Source organism: Erinaceus europaeus, chromosome 2 (genome assembly GCF_950295315.1).
Source record: "Erinaceus europaeus chromosome 2, mEriEur2.1, whole genome shotgun sequence".
In the NCBI taxonomy this organism is placed as follows: Eukaryota; Metazoa; Chordata; class Mammalia; order Eulipotyphla; family Erinaceidae; genus Erinaceus; species Erinaceus europaeus.
This window is the reverse complement of record NC_080163.1, coordinates 131,163,889-131,185,818: the sequence shown is the minus strand read 5'-3', so window position 1 is coordinate 131,185,818 and position 21,930 is coordinate 131,163,889. Positions and strand designations below refer to the sequence as shown.

The 21,930-nt window shown below is 36.1% G+C and overlaps 1 protein-coding gene across 1 annotated transcript in view; it reads left to right on the top strand.

Annotated features, from left to right (window-relative positions):
- Nucleotides 1-21,930, top strand: part of CNTNAP4 (contactin associated protein family member 4) — a 340,865-nt gene that overhangs the window by 46,968 nt on the left and 271,967 nt on the right. Inside the window, exon 2 of the mRNA XM_007527564.3 lies at nt 13,789-13,899. Within this exon, the coding sequence (XP_007527626.1) occupies nt 13,789-13,899 (111 nt within the window). The remainder of the gene's footprint in view (nt 1-13,788; nt 13,900-21,930) is intronic.

Below are 21,930 nucleotides of genomic sequence, written 5' to 3'. Positions count from 1 at the left end.
GCATTTTTTAAAATCTTCTCACTTGTGAGTCTATTGTACTATGTATCTGTTATGAATTATCAAAGGTTTGTGTTTGTATCTGTTTTGTCAAGAGGCTGCTATTGTTTTCAAACATAGCTGGATACCTATAAATTCCCTAGGTGGGCTTCCGTGTGTGACTTTTCTTTAGTGGATTGAGTTAAGGCCTTGATGATGAACCTACAATCTTGGCTAGAGAGCTTAACCTGGAAATAAATGAAATTCACTCAGAGGAGAACACGCAAAAGTAATTTATTCAGAATTCACCATAGCAAGGGAATCAGCGATCATCACTTGTACAGGGGAAGAAAAACAATTTTACCTCTACTTTTCTAGACTGTTGACTGAGATCCCTCTGTAATAAAGGACAGCTTAACAAGAGAGAAACAAACAGAAATTTAATATCATGTTTACCTTCTGTATAGTTGGGAAGTACCCAGAAAATGCTGAGTGCCTCCCTGAAATAACCCAAATCACAACCTTAAATGCCACCTTTATATAAAGACAATGTGTTGGGCATGGGAATGGGAAGTTACCAGGCAAAACACAATTAATGAGGGTGTAGTTGTTAATCAGATTTAACTTTTTGCCTTCTTGTTGAATATCTAGAGATTTAATCATCCTTCAATATAGAAAAGAGGAAGAAACCCTTACAAATAGAGATACTCCTTATAAATGCCTCATATAAAAGAATAATTTTTGGTTGATTTTTAGAGATTCTCCTATTCTCTCCAACTCAGAATAATCCCATACCAAAAGGGTTTTATTTGAGGTTAAAAGTTTACTCCCTTTTACTTATGTTTGACAGTCTTAAAGACAGACATAGAGAGGGAAAACTTTATAGTAGAAAAAAAGGGAAAAGCTTCTGATACATCTTGCTTGGAATCTGTTGAAATTTGTAAGTAGCCAAAGAGAAGCAGATGCCCTTTATGATTGATTAGATGTGCATATTTGACTTCCTCTATATTTAGTAGAGATGTCTAAATCTCTGCCAAATGCATTTATTCAATAATACATTTGAAGTAGGAGTATGAATTAGGGGAGCTCTAAGATATTACCTTGTCTTGACTTTTTGAGGTCAGTTGCTTCAGGGATTATTATTTGACTTCCCTGGTTTGCTAATATAGATACTGGGGTGTGTGGTGCATGTGAAGGGTCAAAGTTCTGTTTTCATATGTTATCAAGCCATTGTCCATTTGGATATTCAGTCTCTCATTGGGTAGGTGTCAGAGGCACATTAGGATTTGTATTCATGGCAGGTTAAGGAGAATCTGGAAACTAGACCTGAGTAATTCCTGCAGCTTTTTGGATAAAATCTTGTCTTTTATGCACTATTTTTACATTTGTTATTATAAATCCACACTTTCTTAAATTAGTTAATGATTTCCAATTTCAGCTGGATGACAATTTCAGTAATATAGATTGGAATTGTTGGGGAGGAGGGAAAGTTTCCATCTACTTCTCTGGATTTTCCTTAGGCTGGTTCAGTAATAAAATAGATGTCAGCTACATTAACAGGAGAAAAATAAGTAAATACATGTATAAAGGAAACCTACATGCAAACATACATATATTAATATTTCAAAAACATTGAGGCAGAAGGAGGAATTATATATCCCTGAGTTAAGGAATGGGATAGATGCCTCTGGCTTTGAGAGGAGGCCTCACATGATGAGAAGGTGACTCATGAAGGGAAAACAGATGCTCTATAATTGGATGTTTTCCCTGCAATAGGTTAGTTTTCTCTGTCCAAGAGATTATTTTTTGGTAATAACTGTAATTCTGAGAAAGATCCCTAGTTTGAATTCTTCTGGATAGTCAAGGGAGTGAGTGACCAAAAGTTCTTTTTTTTTTTAGCCTTCAGACTTTTCGTTTCAGCTCAAAATAACCTGCATGTCTTGGGGAGGTCTATTTTAGATATCTCAATGAGCTATATATTAAAAATAAAACATTTCATTCAAGGAAATAGGATTCATGAAGGGAAAGTCACTTTGTAGTCTGAATCTGTTTCCAATGTTGTTTTATTTTTTAATTTTAATGTCCTTATTTATTTATTGGATAGAGATAGCCAGAAATTGAGAAGACGGGGTAGACAGAGAGGGAGATAAAGAGAGAAACACCTGCAATCCTGCTTCACCACTCCTGAAGCTTCCTTCTTGCAGGTTCAGACTAGGGGCTTGAGCCCATGTCCACATGCATTGTAACGTGTACTTAACCAGGTGTGCTACCAACCGGTCCCTTCTAATGTTTTTTTTTTTTTTTTTTTTCCTTCCCAATGTTCCCTGTCAAAAGTCTCTAGTGTATGGGGAAATTTAAAGTTTAGATGTGTGTTTTCTTTTATTCTATTTTGTCTTCTCCTATCCTTCCCTATCCTATCCTATCCTATCCTATCCTATCCTACCCTAACCTATCCCATGAATATTCCTATAGAAAACAAGATTTATTAGCAGTAATACAACTGATTTTGGTCAGACTTTCAAATAAGATTTAGAAAAAGGTTTGGAAATATGGTTCTCATTCAAAAAAGAAAACATTTTACTTAATGGCAGCTAAGCTGAATGCTATAGAAAATTAGTCCTTTTTTTTTTTGTCAAATGTATTTTAAGTTGTGAGTGCTTATTTCAATAATGTACTGGCTCAGAATATTTCTGTGTCTTTGGGTAAATTATTTAATCATTATGTCTCTTTCTCAATTGTTCAATGGAGCTAATAGTATCAAATAGTACAGGCTATTGGTCTGGGCCAAATGATATTTGTATGTAAAACATTGAGAATATAAGCAACCAATAACATATATCTGTTATTTCAGTACAGGTGGCATTATGAGAAGATTAAGGAAACTGAATTACTTTTATTAAAAACTGAATAGCTTTTACTTATGAGAAATATGTATTAAAACTCATTGTAAAGTAAAATTGAATTATTTTCGATTGAGCTATGTTAAAATACTTTCAATACATTTTGCAGCTTTATTTGTAAGAGACTGCATCTTTTCATATATGTAATTTGTCAGAGATCTAATTTACCATTGTCTTTTTAATGACAGTAGAAACTTTTCTTCGGCATAAAGAGTAAATGGTGGCTATATTGGTATCTTAACTGAAAGCTGTATACTTGTGTGTCTGGGTGTGCATATCTCAATATACATTAAGCAATATTATATGAAATGTCTCAACCACATACTGGGTAGCTTTTCCTTAAGAACATGGACATTCTAACAGACTTAATTAAAACTTCCTACCCATAAGTGTAAAGAATTTTTGTTTTTACAAAGAAAATAAACAACTGAAAGCTCTAGTTTCACAGTTCCAGTTGTAGATCAAAGTTAAGATATGAATTATAATATCACTATGGAAAGAGTTGAATAAAAATAATGAAAAATTTGAAAAGCAGAGTAGTAAGAGTAATATTCATTTTCTCCTCTAGTAGGAAAAAAAAAAACCCTCTACTGAGCCAAATAAGCCCTCCCACCATTTTTCATTTTGATACTGATTTAGTATGGAAAATTTCAATTTTAAGCAAATATTTTTATTGACAAATCTCTGTACTGTAACATTATAAACATTATATATATTTCAAGTTTGGATCCTTGAAAATCATTATGTCTGCCCTCTATGTTCTGATTTACACTCCCCCACATTGGTTTTATAATCCAAAAGTTTATTATTTCATTTAATTCATCTCTTTTCTTTCCATGCCACATCTGAGTAAAATTATACAGGGTTTGCTTTTTCCCCTTCTGACTTATTTCATGTAGTGCTACACCTTCTATGTTCATCAACACTGTTTTAGTGCAGGGTTTTATCTTTATAGCAGAATAGTATTCCATCTACCACCTTTTCATCTTGATGACTAATTTGTTAACTCTTACTAGTGATTGAGGTCTCCTTGCTGTCTTACTGTCCCTTCTAGAATGTGTCCATTGTCTTTACCTTTCCCACCACTCCTCCCTTCTTTATTAATGGAGATGGAGTTCAACAGGCTCCCCCTGCTGCTGTGAGTCTGAGCAAGAACTGAACTGGGTCCCAGCACACAGTGAAGCTTTAAAAGTGGTGGAAGTCTCCTCTCCTTCCACTGGACACTCAGGGACCTGTGGGGTGCCAGCCAGAGCCTCCTACTGGAGGGTAGACAGCCAACTGCACATGTGGGCCCCCATAGTCCCATGCACATGTCATGGGGTGATGGTGGCAAATGGGCAGGGGTTGGGGTTGTGTAAAATGGGGGTGGGAGGGAAGGCCTCAGTTTTGTAGGTATAGATCCTAAAAGTTGGAGAGGGCTGCAGAGAATCCTATTCTCAGAACTGGAGCCTCCTCACTGCAAAGCAAATGCTGCACTGAGCAGAGTGAGGTAATGGAGAACCTACCAGAGCCAGCCTCATGCTGAGCCCTAGACAGTCAGTGAGGTGTACCCACTCACAGGTGCACAGTGAGCTGGGCCTCAGCCCTGCAGAGTAAGGGAGGTGAAGTCCATAACCTGAGCATTTTGCATCAGGGTCACCAAAAGCCTACAGGGGTTGAGGGTTCAGTTCCTGGCCTTGCATCCAGAACTTGTTCTTGCTTGGAAGCGTTTGTGGTGGAAGCTTTTGTACTCTGAAGACTTGAAGGGGTGTGTGCACTATATATTTACATCTCTAAAGGTGTAATGATATGTGATTGCATACATAATTTATATGTAGTTTATAAAATATATGTATTATACTAATTTATATAATAATTATAACAGTTACACAATATATTTGGTAATAATTCTATAATATGTATGTGTGTATATACTTTATAATATAGTCACACATATACATACATGTCTAGTCACATATTTAATGCAAATATACAAAATATTTACACACAAATATTTATGCAGTTACACATACATATATATTTGTATTAGAAACAAGGATTTTATCTTTCCTAGTACCCGAATAGTATTCCATTATGTTTGTCTAATACCCAATTTTATCCATCATGACTTATTTTAATTGTTTTATTATTAATTTGATACTGGTTTGCAAAATTACATGATTTTAGGGGTATAGTTTTACACTACACCCAACACCAAAGTTTTCTTCTCTCTCCATCCCAACCCCAATCATCATAATTCTCACAAAATCTGAGATAGTTTGATTGCCTTATTATTTTTTGAAAGTTCATATAGTTTGAGTACTTTTATTTTGCATATGAACAGAAACATCTGGTAGTTGTCTTATTTCATTAAGTATAATCACCACCAATTGCATCCAATTTGTCCCAAAGGATATAATATCATCTTTATTTTAATAGCAAAGTGGTATACTATTGAATGTATATCCCATAACCTTTTTTTAAAAATCTTTTTTCTTTTTAAATTATCTTTATTTTATTAGTTAGAGACAGTCAGTAATCAAGAGGGAAGAGAGGGATAGAGAGGGTGAGAGACAGAGAGACACCTGAAGCATTGCTTCACTACTTGTGAAGCTTTCCTCCTGCAGGTGGGGACTGGGGGCTCGAACCTGAGTACTTGCTCATTGTAACGTGTGCTCAACCAGGTGTGCCACCACCCATCCCCATCCCATAACCTTTTTATCTAATCATCCTCTGAGATGTGCATTTAGTTTGCTTCCCTTCCTTGGGTATTTTGAATAATGCAGTTATGAATATAGAGTTACATATGTCTATTTGAGTTAATGTTTTCATTTGATAACTGTTACTTAAAAATTTATTATTGATGATTGACTTTAAACCTCACTAGTTAATAGAATTTTCAAGATCATAATTATCTCCTTAAAGATGATCAACTCTCCCCTTGTGAATTAGCCACTAATGATGTACACAAACATCTTTTTTTTTTTTTTTTTTGTCTCCAGGGTTATTGCTAGGGCTTGGTGCCTGCACCACGAATCCACTGCTCCTGGAGGCTATTTTTCCCATTTTGTTGCCCTTGTTGTTGTGCTTGTTGTAGTTGTTATTGTTGCCATAGCTTTTGTTGTTGTTGAATAGGACAGAGAGAAATGGAGAGAGGAGGGGAAGACGGGGTGGGGGAGGAATAGACACCTGCAGACCTGCTTCAATGCTTGTGGAGCAACCTCCTGCAGGTGGGGAGCAGGGGGCTGGAACTGGGATCCTGACGCTGGCCCCTGTGCTCTGCGCCATGTGCTTTTAACCCACTGCGCTGCCGCCCGACTCCCCACAAACATCTTTATATAAGTGAATTCTATATATGTATGTATGTACCATGGCATAAATTATAAATTATATAATGTATATGTAACTACACATATAATAATACATTGCTATTTTATCAATACTGTATATGTATACAATATATTCTATGTATAAATATGTCCATTTATATTTATATAAGGATACCCTACAATAAGTGTATGCTATCACTTACACTTATACATGACTGATGGTAAACTAAGCATTATTCATATAAATAGCATATGTGGATAAACAATATACTTGATATATATATGTACTGTGTACATCATGATATACATAGACACTTATTAGTATTGCAGTGTTTATATGTTACATGTACATATAAATGTATGCACTATGCTTGTTTTGTATACATGATGAATGTGTATAAGTATTGCTCATATATACATACACACTATATCAAATCATGTAAATATATATATATGCCCTTGGTGAAGGGAATAGTATGTCATAGAATAGTATGACATTCTTGTATATCACTTAATTATAGAATAATACAATTATATTATAAATTCTTAGAATGTTATTTCAGACTTGATAGGCTCTTTACTTCAATGCATATATATATATATATATATATACTCTAATTGGTGGTTATATGCTCATATGCTCTCAGGAAGCTGCAAACTAGAGCAAGTAATCATTGAAATTTGAGAAGAAACGAGTTCTAGCAGAGGTATTAGTTCAGGAGAAGACCAGTTCACTGGGTTCTTCTATACCAGTGTAAGAAAGGGTTTATTTATTTTAATGTTTTCTATGTTTACTTTATTTTATTTGATAAGAAAAATTGAAAGAGAAAGGAAATAGAGAGGGAGAGACAGAAACAGAGGGAGAGACACCTGCAGCACTTATGAAGCTAGGAAGGGGTTTCTTTTTTGGAGGAGGTTGGTGATGACTTTATTTTAAAAAATATTAACATTGATTTATAATATTATAATATTTTAGGAGTATTATTTCACACGTGTGTGTACAACTGAACACAACCACAACCAAAATCCCTTATACCACAAGAACCTATCCATCCTTCCCCTGCTGTATTCCTTCCAATAACCACTATAGTTTCACAGAGTCTAAGAGTTGGCTTGAATATTATCATTAAAGGAAAGGTTTTTCTTAACTAGTGCATTGTTGACATTCCTGATGGAAGAATTATTTGTCATGGAGGCATACCCTGTAGGATATTAAGCAGAACTTCTATCCTCTACCTCCTTAGGAGCCCTAGTTGTGATGACCAGTCTGTCTTTGCATACTGCTAAGTTCCCCCTGGGGGCACCATCTTCTCCACTTTCGATTTTCATGCATTTTACTGCTTTTACTGATACAGAGATAACTGTTTTTCTGGAATTAAATTCACAGGAGACTATACTTAATCCAGAATTCCATTTCATTATTGTTTAGAGGGAGAGTCTTTATTCTTACTCCAGACACACTATTTCTGTTTGAGTTTCCTCTTCCATGGTGTCAAGACTATTAAAGACCAAATTGGTAATAAACAAATAGCCTGGAAAACCTGAAGTTGCAGTATACAGCTTCTTTAAAGAGATTTTATTCATTATGGTCATTATGGTTTCTGGTGTAATTTCTATACTTGAAGACCTAAGAAGGGCAGCCTCCATCATGCTGAAAGAAGTTTCAGTGCTAGTATTCCTCCCCATATGTCTCTGTCTGAAAAAGTCAGCCCAAAGTGATGAAGTCCAGGTGATGAAAAAACATACGAAACCCTAGTGAAATGCTGTATTTCAGACATCCCAATTTGGAAATATGAATCTACCAGTAGACAGCAAATTGACCAAACTGTGTTTCAATGACCTCATGTGAAATGTAACAATTGCATCTCATAGAGGAATGATGAAGATTAGAAATGATGTGTGACATGGTTGTGAGTTCTTAACTGAGCGGTCAGTGAAGGTATATTATTAGTTTTACTTGGGAATAAGCATAAAATTTATTGGCAAACATAAAGCAGATTGTGGGGACTTCCTAAAAAGTTATTAGTGGTTTAATAATGATTTGAAAGACTGTAAGATAAAAGAGGTATAATTTCATACAGTTCCCACTACCAGAGTTCCATGCCCTATCCCCTCCATTGGAAGCTTCCAGAATAGAGAATAAGGGATAAGGAATATTATCCCTCTCTGGAAGTCTGGACAGGAATTCTTTATGGGATGCAGAGGGTGGAAGGTCTAGATTCTATAATTGTTTCTTCGCAGGACATGAATATTGGCAGGTCGATCCATATCCCAAGCCTGTTTTCTATCTTTCTCTAGTCGGGGAGGGCTCTGGAGAGGTGAGACTTTGGGGCACATTGGTGAGTTTATCTGCCCACAGAAGTCATAGTAGCATCATAGAAGTGTCGGCAATGCTGATGGTGATGAATAATAATTCTATATAATCACTCAACAGCTAGAACTTAAACTGGTAATATCTCCTGTCTGCCCCTCCTAGATGCACTTCCTACATCACATAAGTATAATAAGCACCCCTTTATTTATTTATTTATTTTGAATTTACACAGACATTTAATTAGCTTTATTTACAGAGCAGAGATTTTTGTTTCTCAGTCTCCAATGGTGCCTAGATAACATCATTAGGCAAAAATGCCAGTTTAAAAGAAATCTATGCAGAATCCTAAAAACGACAGGTGCTGATGCTCCTCAAGGAGGGGCAGGCCTAGCACCCCCTTTTTATTTTAATCCTATTCTTTTAAAGCTAAAAATAGAAATATATTGATTGTCAATTTATAGTGGCAAATCCAAATGAGTAATGAATATGTGACCTCTTGAATGATTGCTCAAGAAAGGTTTTACATCTGAAACGATTCAGATCTGCATAATTGATTGTGAATTGCAGTTAAGCATCTTTTAAAGTCACACATATGCATGCATACTAATAATGATTGAAAAATAATTGTACTTCTGATGGTACATACCCACACATAGACCCTTCCCATGCAGATAACATACTCATTTCCATGTGCAAGCACACACATACTACAGTGTACTAAAGCATTTTTCTTGCTTTTTGTCATTGTGCATAAGCAGAGTTTCCTTCAACACTCCATGGATTGTAAGTCTTTTTCTGCCTACACTTTTAATGCGTGAATTACAACTATGCTGACAATCTTAGTACTTAAGCCAATCAATAGACATGCGGGAACCTTGGCCTAGTTATCAAGTCTGTCTTCTGTGTTAGATAAAGAACAGAATGTGAGAAAGAAAAAAAAGTGAACTTTAAATGAAATGAGTTGGTCTTAAAAAACAAGATACTATTATAAGCACATTTTTGTGAAAGACATGATGTTAGTAAATTTTTACTTACCACATACTTAAAGCATTCACTTTGGAGAAAAGCACATATTTCAAGTAGCAGAACTGTAAAAAAAAATTGTAACTTGAAATGTTTAAGCAGTTAAACTACTGGTGAGTTAACGAAAACTATGTTCAGGTAGAATAAGCATTTCAAATGAACCTAAATGAATTCCTAGATTAATTTAACTTAAAGTGTTTATTGTTAATTAAAAACTTGGGGAAATAACTGCATAGTTTTTAATTACCAATGGACATTAACAGAAAATAAATCATTTTCTGATGAGAGAAAAATAGCAACTAATTAAGTTATATAAAGTAAAAAACAAATACTTGAAAGTTTTCATGGAAGGAAGAGTTAAAGTAAGTATTCAGAGATACAAGGGTCAAATGAATTATTATACTTTCCCTCTTTTTTTCCTTTATTTTTATTTTTTGTCACACACACACACACACACACACACACACATATATATGGTGATAGGTTTATTCTTGTGTATGTATTAGTAAACACAAATACATTTGGTCTTTTCCCAAAAGTAACTACTATCCTAAGTATTGTTTCTCATTTTTTAATACTTAAAAAACATTGCACATGTCTTTAAATAAAGCACACTAATTAGCTTTGTTAAAATTTTGTTTCTAAAATCAATGTATTTTTAATGTACATTAGTATAGTTCACTTTTTACTGCATGTATTATTCCTTTTTTTTCTTTTTCTTTTTTATTTATAAAAGGAAACATTGACAAAACCATAGAATAAGAGGGGTAAACTCCACACAAATTCCCACCACCAGAGCTCTGTATCCCCTCCCCTCCCTTGATAGCTTTCCTGTTCTTTATCCCTCTGGGAGTATGGACCCAAGGTCATTGTGGGATGCAGAAGGTGGAAGGTCTGGCTTCTGTAATTGCTTCCCCGCTGAACATGGGCATTAAAAGGTTGATCCATACTCTTAGCCTGCCTCTCTTTTTACCTAGTGGGTTGGGGTTCTGGGGAAGCAGAGGTCCAGGACATATTGGTGAGGTCTCTTGTTGGTCATCATTTCTCCTTTGGCTAATTCTGCTTATAAATACTCCTTCTGTTTCTATCCATGTTGGTCATCACTCCCTTGCATTGCTTGATGCTGTGGTCTATTTACATAATCACTGTTTTGCCTGAGACCCACCCTGCCTGCAGGGCATTGGTTTAATCCCCACTGGTTAGATGGAAGCTTGCTACTTTCATGGTCTTTCCTTCTCCCCACCACTGTCCTACCCATTTCCTTTTCCGGCCTGGCACTTCGCTTAGGAAGGTATAAAGGCAGTTCTTTTCTGATCAATAAAGGCAGAATTTCATTGTGTTCCTGCTCAGCCATGAGAGTTCCTGGTTCCTCTCCCGCGCTGTTGAGTTAGCAGCAGCCTAGGTTGGCTCCAGCAGAGTTCTCTCCAACCCAGTGAGCACGTGCCCTGGAAGAAACACCCTCAGGCTAGCCCAGCAGTTTCTGTCCAGGGAAGTCTGGTCAGCATCCTGCTAGCATCTGGAACTTGATGGCTGAAAAGAGAGTTAACATACAAAGCCAAACAAATTGTTGATCAATCATGGATTGAAAGGCTGGAATAGATAAGAGTTGGGGGGGGGGTCTTCCATTTTGTAGACAGCTAGTAGGCATGTTTTAGTTATATTCCAAAGGGCATGTGGCTAGTTTTTTTTTTTTTTTTTTTACTCCTTCATCTGATATGCAGGTGGATCCAAGTTATTGTCTGGGGAGATGATGTCATGGCTGGAAAAGGAACAGAAAGCTGGATCAGGGAAGAGAGTAGCTCCCTAATATGGGAAAGGGGTATAAATATTATTGACTGTAAACCCCATCCATTTGATTTGGTCTGGGGCCCATATTCAGCTTAGGGGCCTATGTGACTTCTGCATCCCTGTAGATCTGAGCTCACATTCTGTGGTCATGAGTAGGAACATTCCAAGCTGCCCCAATATCAGGACCCATCTTCCTCAGGTGGATCATAGAATATGTTGTCCATCCTCCTTTCAGAGGATGGAACATTCTCTACTGTTGTTGATCCAAGTTGAAGGCAAGCATGTATTATTTCTTAGTGGGAACTATTGGGACTAAGTGATCTGTTCTCTTATTATGCACTCTACTGGGTACTCTACCACTCAGCCCTAATGATCTATTCTTTGGTTATAGGATGTCTGGGTTAATGATGATTTTTTGCTAATGTAAACAATATTGATAGAAATTGCATGTCTTCTAATACACTAATGTAAACATTTTTCTAGGTTAGAGGTTCTTTTTTCTTTACATGGGACACAACACAGAAAATCCTGGTATTTGTATAGTTCTCTTTGATAAGAAGAAACATCCTTGAGGCTAGTGATCTGTAATAGGGGTATAAGGTCTTCCTAGCAGGATGCCATGGTGGGTCAAGTAATACAGAAGTTCTAGTACACAAGCTAGTGAAATTTTTTTAAAAAAACTGATTATTCAGATGTACATTCCTACTCGTAGTGTGTTGGAGAAACTGAACATACATTCTCTGGAAGATATAGCGTTGTCAGATTTCTGAAATCTTGCCAATGTACTATCTGTGAAATAGTATTTACTTATAGTCTTGATTGACATTTCTTTTTGCTGATGAGTTTGATATAGGTACTGTTCTGTAAACTCTCTTTTGTCATTTCTTAATTTTTTAAGGATGAATTTAAAAAAAAATATATATATATATTCTTTGATAGAGACAGAGATAATTTGAGAGAGGGTAGGGTGATAGAGAGGGAGAAAGACAGAAAGACACCTGCAGCAGTTCTTCACCACTCATGAAGTTTCTCTCCTGCAGGTGGGAACCAGGAGTTTGAACCTGGGTCCTTGTGCACTATAATATGAACACTTAACCAGGTGTACCACCACCTGGCCCTTCTTGATTGTTTTTTAAATAACATTGAGATTTTATTATTTTTTATAGAAACAGGAATTGAGAGGGAAGGGAGATAGGAAGAAAGCGATAGAGATATAGATAGACAGAGATAGATGGTAGATAGATAGATACATAGATGGATAGATAGATACATAGATGATAGATAGATAGATAGATAGATAGATAGATAGATAGATAGATAGATAGATAGATAGAGGGAGGAAGGCATTGCAGTACTGCTTTAGTGCTAATTGAAGTTTCCAACATATAGCTGGGGATCTGGGGACCTAGGAACCTGGATATCTGGGGCCTTAACACAGGTCTTTGTACATGGTAGTGTGTGTACTCTACTAAGTCTTTCTGCCTAGCCCACCACCCCACACACTTTTTTTTTTTTCCTTTTCATTGTTTTACTTACCAGAGCATTGCTCAACTCTGGTTTCTGGTGGTGCTGGGGACTGAACCTGGGACCTCAGAGTCTCAGACCTAGAAGTCATTTTTCAATAACCATCATGCTGTTTTTCCAGCTTCTAGTGTGTTTTTAAAATAGTTTGTCTTTCTTTATTTGGAATACTATTTTTTAATGATTTATTATTATTATTATTATTATTATTATTATTATTTTGCCTCAAGGGTGAAGCCAGCCCGGATAAAACAACAGGGCTCGGTGCCTGCACTGCTCCTGGAAGCTATTTCTTCTCATTTTGTTGCCCTTGTTGTTGTTGTTATTGTTGATATTGCTGTTGTTGGATAGGACAGAGAGAAGTAGAGAAAAGAGGGGAAGACAGGGGGGAAGAGAAAGACAGATACCTGCAGACCTGCTTCATCACTTGTGAAGCAAGCCCCCTGCAGATTGGGAGTCGGGGACTGGAACCAAGATTTCTTGCGTCATGTGTGCTTAACCCACTGTGCTACCACCCGGCCCCTGGAATGTTATTTGAAAATTCTTTTGCAAGTGTTTTCTAGTTTAGTTAAATTTATGACTTTTTCTTTATATGAATTTGCATATATATTAGGTATATTAATTTTTTCTTTTTTAAGTAAATATTTTCTACTTCAAGATAGCATTTACTATTTCCATAAAGTTTTCCTTTTTCATTTCATATTCTCTCTAACTTCTTTTTCTCTTTTTGTTGAGTTCATTAGGCATCCAATAGATTATTCATAAAATCAGAGAATATGTTAGGAGTGATCCTTGCATTTTGTTTGCTTATTGGGTTTACGGAAAAATGATGATATATTTTTCCATTTTTCTATGCAAATATATGCACCAAGCCAGTTGTTTTGTTGGCTTGTTTTTATTATATCCAAGAAACCTGTCATCACAACTAACCTGGCTATGAATCCTTTTCTCTTGGTAGATGATTGTGATGAACCTTTGGTGTCTGCCTTGTCTCAGGAGTCATTCAGCAGTTCATCTGAGCTCTCCAGCAGCCATGGTCCTGGATTTGCAAGACTAAATCGAAGAGATGGTAAGTCTGCTTTATATCCTTTCTGTGTTAATATATTTACTATAAGTGATGTATGAACAAAGGAAGAAACTTGTTTCTAAGTAAGCAAATGATAGAAGCACACAGAATGTGCATGACACATAAGATTGATTCTAGAATGGCAAACAGATTCTAGAATGGCAAAAAAAAAATGCATCCTATATTAAAATTCCATATCATTTCAGCACTCAAAGAATAGAACTTCTTCAAACTAGTGAGCTTTTTACATTTCTTAGCAAATACACTTTTCTACAACAATATGCAATCACTGTGTATACAGTAACCATGAAAATTTAATTGGTACTTAACTTCAAGTTAAACAAGGAAGTTTACAAGAAAAAGTATCTTAAGAAGATGCTAGTTATTTAAAAGTAATAATCCTCAGTTTGTTTAATTCTCAATGTGGATGACATGATTTTCTCTCCTGCTGTGGAATGGGAACTTAATAAAGCTTTCATATCTCCTTCAGGAATACTCAGTTCATATTGTTGACTATCTTTTAGGTAGATTGTGTTTGATTGCTTGAGTATATTTAAAGGAGAGTGCAGATAATTAAATGACGACATGCTGTAGAAATAAGAGAAAAAAAAAACTCAGTGCACTTAGAGGTATAACATCTTTGTGGTCCTTTTCTAATATGGTAAGGCGAACCATCTGCATATATTCTGTGGAGCGGGGCTTGGCAGGACTAACACAGAGAATATTTTTAACATCCATAAAAAATAGACGCTGACATCATATATTATTAAAACCATGATTCACTCATTTTATCATCTCCTCGAATACCATATGTAAGCTACTTGTTTTAATTTTTCTTCTTGATACTATACTTAGTGCTGTTGTTTAATGTTGAGCACATTAGGCACTAACTCATAGATTGTGTGTGTATGTGTGTGTGTTTTGCCATCTGGTACATATTGTTAGTATCTTAACTCTTTTGTATGCTTTTAAATTAAAAAAATGTTTTATTATCTGAGATAATCACTTATGTCTGTTTATGGATGTGACAGAGTATCAGTGGAGAGTAAGAATTGAGATCCTCAGTGCCAATAGGGAATAGGAACACCTTTGTTCCCTTTGTCTTGGTAATGCTTGCCTGCTATTTTATTTGCTTTGTAATGAGTTATTGTCCATACTGGACTGTCTTTTCCTAATTTTCAATTCTGACCATTCACCAGAGATAAGAGAAACATTATTCCAAGGAGGGCCAATTCAGATTCTAAACCCATAGCCCTTTATCCATTAGTTATCATAGATAACATGCTAATCTTGGTATGAGGTTTCCATCTCATTCACCTTTTTTTTTTTTGCCTCCAGGGTTATTCCTGGGGCTGGATGCCTGCAATACAAATCCACTGCTACTGGAGGCTATTTTTTCCCCATTTTTTTGCCTTTGTTGTTGTCATTATTGTTATTGTTGCCATTGATGTTGTTATTGGTTAGGACAGAGAGAAATCGAAGGAGGAGGGAAGACAGAGAGGGGAAGAGAAAGATAGACACCTGCAGACCTGCTTCACTGCTTGTGAAGCTATGCCTCTTGCAGGTGGGGAGCCCAGGGCTCAAAGCAGGATCCTTATGCCCATCAGTGTGCTTTGCACCATGTGCGCTTAACCCGCTGATACCGCCCAAACCCCTTCACTTACCTTTTAAAAAAACAGGGTAGCATCTCACATTTACCACTGAACCATTTCAGCAATAAGAGTTTTTTTTTTCATTAAGAAAAAGAATAATTTTATTTTATTTATTTCTCATGAGACAGAAACAGTTTCACATGAGAGAGAAGCAAGCATATCTCTCTAGTACATAAGACAATAAGGATGAAATTGAAAGCCTCAGGCATGCAAGTCCTGTATTCTGCCAGCTGTGCTATTTCCCCATGCATAGTAGCAAAAACATTTCATAGAATTTGGATCATGGAGAGAAATTTAATTTAAATTTATTTTTGCTTTATTTATTGAGGTTCAATATTTCAATATATATATATTATTAATTGGGTCACATATTTTTCATTAATTTATATACTCATCAGGAACCTCAGAAAATGGGGCTCATTTTCATTCTTAATTCGTTTCTATGGCTCTTGGTGAAACACAATATCAAACTTCATGAATCTCATTTGCATGTTAATGAAGAGAGAAACAAAACAAGATCATTTTAATTATCTTTTGCTAGTTGTCAGCCTACTTGATTACATTTTTTCCTTTTTACTTAGTTTTTCTTTTCTTCCCCTCTTAATTACATTAACTGTTCACAAAGGAATGCTAGATTTTGGTGATTTATTAAAGGCTATACATTACTTTTTCATTTAATAACACACCTTGTAGTAAATAATACAATTAGGAAATAAAGTTTTCATTATCTTAGAAACACAAGTAGATCTCTTTCTCATGGAATCTGGAAACCCAAAGAATAGACAAACAAGACCTGAAATTTTCAAGTTCACCAGTCCGTAGCTTTCTATCTCTAAGGTAAAAAAAAATTCCCGGGGTCTAATAGTGCAAGTAACTAGCACCATTCTCTGTAGTGGGGCATGATCAGTGAAAGGCTTAATTAAGCATAACACTTTCAACTTTTAGAGAGGAAGAAAATTTGATTTTTTGGCATGGATATCAATTTAATTTTGCCTTTTGAGTCATGTTATGGCTTGAGTTGTATCCTTAAAAATGATACAATAATATGACCTTGTTTGGAACTATAATCTTTGTAGCGCTCATCAAAATTATGTAAGATTAAATTCATAAAAGTGCCTTCAAATAAAGTTGAAGACAGAGGGGGAAAGAAGGAGGGGGGAAGGCAAGAAGGAGAATATGAAAACAGAACCAGAATAAATAAATGCAAATGATGTAAATAAAAACCTGGACGTATCAGGTAATGCTGGCAACCACCAGAAGCTAGGAAGAGGCAAGAGAGACTTCCTGTTTAGACCCTACATAGAAGACACAGTCCTACTAACACTGAGATTTTAGGAATTTGAGCAGTTTTCCTAAAGTGCCTATTAAATCAGTGATCTTTTGTTAACAGTTGTTCTGGAGGAAACTAACTACACTGCCCTTGAGTAAATGACTTCTTAGTTCCTTTGCATTGAAAAGTGGCCTCTCAGTTTAAGCCAGAAAGATTTCATACCTCAGAGAAGTATAATCCAAACTTAACTGTGAATAACCAAGCAAACAAAAACTAATTACTGCTGATACTGCCTACATAATGGAATTAGATATCTGTCTTCCTTATATAATATTCCCATTGATGCAGTATCAATGTAGTCTGAATTATAATAGGCAGTTTAAATTTTTACTATTGTCAATGTAAAGTTTAAAATGGTTCTCTTGTTCCATGTGATTATCCAACTGGGTTCTTTTAAAAAAGATTTATTTGATCTGGGTAGGTAGCATCATAGTTATGCAAAAGACTTTCATGCCTGAGGCTCTGAGGTCTCAAGTTTGATTCCTTGCAGGACCATAGGATAGAACTGAGCAGTGATCTATCTTTCTTTCTTCCTTTCTTTCTTCCTTCCTTCCTTCCTTCCTTCCTTCCTCTCTCCCTCTCTCTCTTTCTCTCTCTCTCTCTCTCTCTCTCTCTCTATATATATATATATATATATATATAAAGTTAAAATAAATAGTAAATAAAATATTTAGTTATTTTGATGCAACACCAGAGCATAGCTCAGCTCTGGCATATGGTGGTATTAGAGAATGAACCTGGGGCCACTTAGCCTTAGGCATAAAAGTCTGATGGACTACTATTGACTTATCTCCCTAACCCAACCCAAGTATGTTCTTAGAACAAATAAAGGAATCAAAATATTTATAACTGTTCCTGAGAGTCTAGTATAATGCAAATGAAAATACAAATGTTCTTATACTTGGAAAACTTGGGATATGGGTTATTGCAAACTGATGTTGCTGTGCATGCGAGTAACAAAACAGTTAATATAATTATTATATACAGGAAAATAAAAATATCTGTATGTACAGCTATAGATTTGTTTGTGTTTAATTATAGAGCAGATTTCCAGCAATAACTGACACATATTGTGAGTTTTTTTTCTCATCTTTTTGTGAGATCAAACTATTTCCTCTGTTGAGAAAAAGGTGAATATTTGTCTGATTTTCATATTATCTCTTTTATTCAACTACCGTTAAGTTCTTTTATTCTAACTAGTCGTAAAGCAATGCTTTCCCTATAGGATTTTCATAGGATTTGCTATGAAAATCAACTACCTGTTTATTAGAGATGTTCACATTTTGCTTAATTGACAGACTTCCATTTTTGAATTCTTTCCGATGAGAATAATTATAACATTTCATACAGAATTATTTGAATTTTTTCCCTTGTCTTAAATTGTTGTGCTTATTCACCTACAAATGTTATGCTTAGGGGAGTCGGGCTATAGCACAGCGGGTTAAGCACAGGTGGCGCAAAGCACAAGGATTGGCATAAGGATCCCGGTTCAAACCCCCCGGCTCCCCACCTGCAGGGGAGTGGCTTCACAGGCGGTTGAAGCAGTTCTGCAGGTGTCTATCTTTCTCTCCTCCTCTCTGTCTTCCCCTCCTCTCTCCATTTCTCTCTGTCCTATCCAACAACGACAACAACAATAATAACTACAACAATAAAACAACAAGGGCAAACAAAAGGGAATAAATAAATAAAGTAAATATTAAAAAAAATTTTCATTTCAAATGTTATGCTTAGGTGAAAATTCCAGAAATAGGCTGGGGAGACAGCAAAATGGTTATATAAAAGATTTTCAGGTCTGGGGATCTTAGGCCCCAGGTTCAAACCTTGTTCCCATAATAAGTCAGAGCTGTGCAGTTCTCTGGTATCTCTCTCTCATTAAAATAAAATATTAAAAAATAAAATAAAAATTGAAATATAAATTTCTAAGATGTGCAGTGATGCATTTTGGTGTGTAAGAGGACAGGTGAATATTTCCCTCTGTTAGAAGCAGTGCTGCATGTACAAACTATTATATTTACTGTTGAATGTAAAACATTAATTCCCCAATAAAGAAATAAATTTAAAAAAAAACATTCTGTATCACTAGCTTACAAGGAAAAACAAATTTCAACAATGACATAATTTAATCTAGCAAATTATCTAAAGGTAAAGAAATTTGATATTGCTATTAGTCTGAGGAAAGAGGTCATAAAAAAAAAAAAAAGCGGGATTCGACTTCCGGAGGCGGAGCTACGAGCAGCAGATCGCTTTCTCTCCTCTCCTCTCCTCTCCTCTCCTCTCCTCTCCTCTCCTCTCCTCTCCTCTCCTCTCCTCTCCTCTCCTCTCCTCTCCCGGATCAACTAGGAATACCAAAGGAGACCACCCGGACTGAAACAAGACAGGACTAGAATGACCACAGGAACCCAGTAAATCACCCGTGAGTATAACACGCATGGCTGGTGACAGAGAGGAGAGAGGGGCCTAAGGAGAGATTAAGTGGCTGCTAACAGTTCAACAGATTATCAGTGGAGACACCACCTCCAGTCTGCTCCACAACAAGGGGACAGCTGAAGGGAGGAAAGGACTCCCCAGAGACTCACTAAGTGCAACTCTGAGTCTCCATTGCTACTACCCTCAGAATCTGGAGCAGCAACAGGGAGGGACACCAGGGGACAGAGATCTAACCGGGAAACTCAGGAGAAGACCTATACCTCGGTGGCATAGCTGAGGGGCTGTGAAAGTCTCTTTGCATAACCACTAGATTATCTCTGCCACACCCTGCTTTATCTCTTGGTCAGGAGTCAGTGATTAAGCTAAGAAGCCTATTGATAGTTTAAAAGCCCTCAGGCTCCCATAGCCTACAGGAAAAAAAAAAAAAGAGGCTTTTACACCACTGAGCTCCAACTCAGGGATTAAAAAACTGTTAACATATATAAAATGGTTAAAACAACAAGAAAAAATATTGGAGACTCGAACCAGGACAAGAGTCCAGCTAAAAGTCCTCCAGAGGGTGAAGCACAAAACAAGGAGTTCAACATCCAAACATTAGCTAAGGAAATAATAATAGGAGTGAGTAAAGAATTTGAAAAAATTGTAATCAGAAATGCAGGAACAACAAATGAGAATATGGAAGAAAATTCTAATTATCTCATGGTTATTAGAGAGCTGAAAGCTGAAATCGCTGAGCTAAGAAGGCAACTAGCTGAACAAGCTAAAACAGTATCAGAGCAGGGCAACAAAATAGATGAACTCCAGAAAGCAGTAGAGGGCAGAGAGAATAGAATCTATGAGGCTGAAGACAGACTTAGCAAGATTGAGGATGAATTAGAGACAACTAAAAAAGAAGTAAGAGATCTCAAAAAGAGATTAAGAGATGCTGAAAACAACAACAGAGTCCTATGGGATGACTTCAAAAGAAACAATATACTCATTATTGGCTTACCAGAGGAAGAAAGAGAAGGGGAGGAAGAAAGCATTCTCCAGGCCATAATAGCTGAAAATTTCTCTAGTCTAGACAACACCAAAGACATAAAGATTCAAGAAGTTCAGAGGGTCCCAAACAGAATTAACCCAGACCTAAAGACACCAAGACAATGTCATACTTAGATTGGAAAGGAATAAGGATAAAGAAAGGATCCTCAAGGCTGCAAGAGAAAAACAAAGAGTCACCTACAAAGGAAAACCCATAAGATTAGCAGCAGACTTCTCCATACAAACACTACAGGCCAGAAGAGAATGGCAAGATATCTATCGAGTGCTCAATGAGAAAGGCTTTCAGCCAAGAATACTATATCCTGCTAGACTGTCATTCAGACTAGATGGAAGCATCAAAACCTTCTCAGACAAGCAACAGTTGAAGGAAGCAACCATCACCAAGCCTGCCCTGAAAGAAGTTCTGAAAGGTCTCCTATAAACAACCAGACCACCACAAATAGGACATATATCAAAACACTGTAAAATTCTACAAGAATGGCATTAAAATATCTTCAATCTTTGATATCAATAAATGTGAATAGCCTGAATTCACCTATTAAAAGACACAGAGTAGGAAGATGGATCAGAAAACACAACCCAACAATATGTTGTCTACAGGAAACTCACCTAACTCAACAAGACAAACACAGACTTAAAGTGAAAGGATGGAAAACTATCATACAAGCCAATGGCCCACAAAAAAGGGCAGGAGCAGCTATTCTCATATCTGACATGATAGACTTTAAAATAGATAAGATTAAAAAAGATAGGAATGGACACTACTTAATGCTCAGAGGATCAGTCAATCAAGAGGACTTAACAATTATTAACATCTATGCACCCAATGAGAAGCCATCTAAATACATCAAACTTCTACTGAAGGAGCTACAGCAATATATTAACAGTAACACAATCATAGTAGGGGACTTCAATACCCCACTATCTCAACTTGACAGATCATCCAGGAAGAAAATCAGTAAAGACATAAGGGAGCTAAATGAAGAGATAGATAAACTAGAACTATTGAACATTTTCAGAGTCATTCATCCCAAGAAACTGGAATACACATTTTACTCAAATCCACATGGATCATTCTCAAGGATAGACCATATGTTAGGCCACAAAGATAACATCAGCCAATTCAAGAGCACTGAAATCATCCCAAGCATCTTCTCAGACCATAGTGGAATTAAACTAACACTTAACAATCAACAAAAGATTAGAATAGTCCCACAATGTGGAAGCTCAACAGTACACTTCTTAACAACTTCTGGGTCAAAGAGGAAATCAAGGAAGAAATCAAAATGTTTTGAGAGTTCAATGAAAATGAAGACACAAGCTATCAAAATATTTGGGACACAGCTAAAGCAGTCCGAAGAGGGAAGTTTATAGCTATACAAGCACACATTAGGAAACAAGAAAAAGCACAAATAAACAGCCTGATTGCACATCTTAAAGACCTAGAAGAAGAACAACAAAGGAATCCTAAAGCAACCAGAAGGACAGAAATCACTAAAGTTAGGGCAGAAATAAATAACATTGAGAATAAGAAAACCATACAAAAGATCAATGAAAGTAAATGTTGGTTCTTCAAAAGAGTAA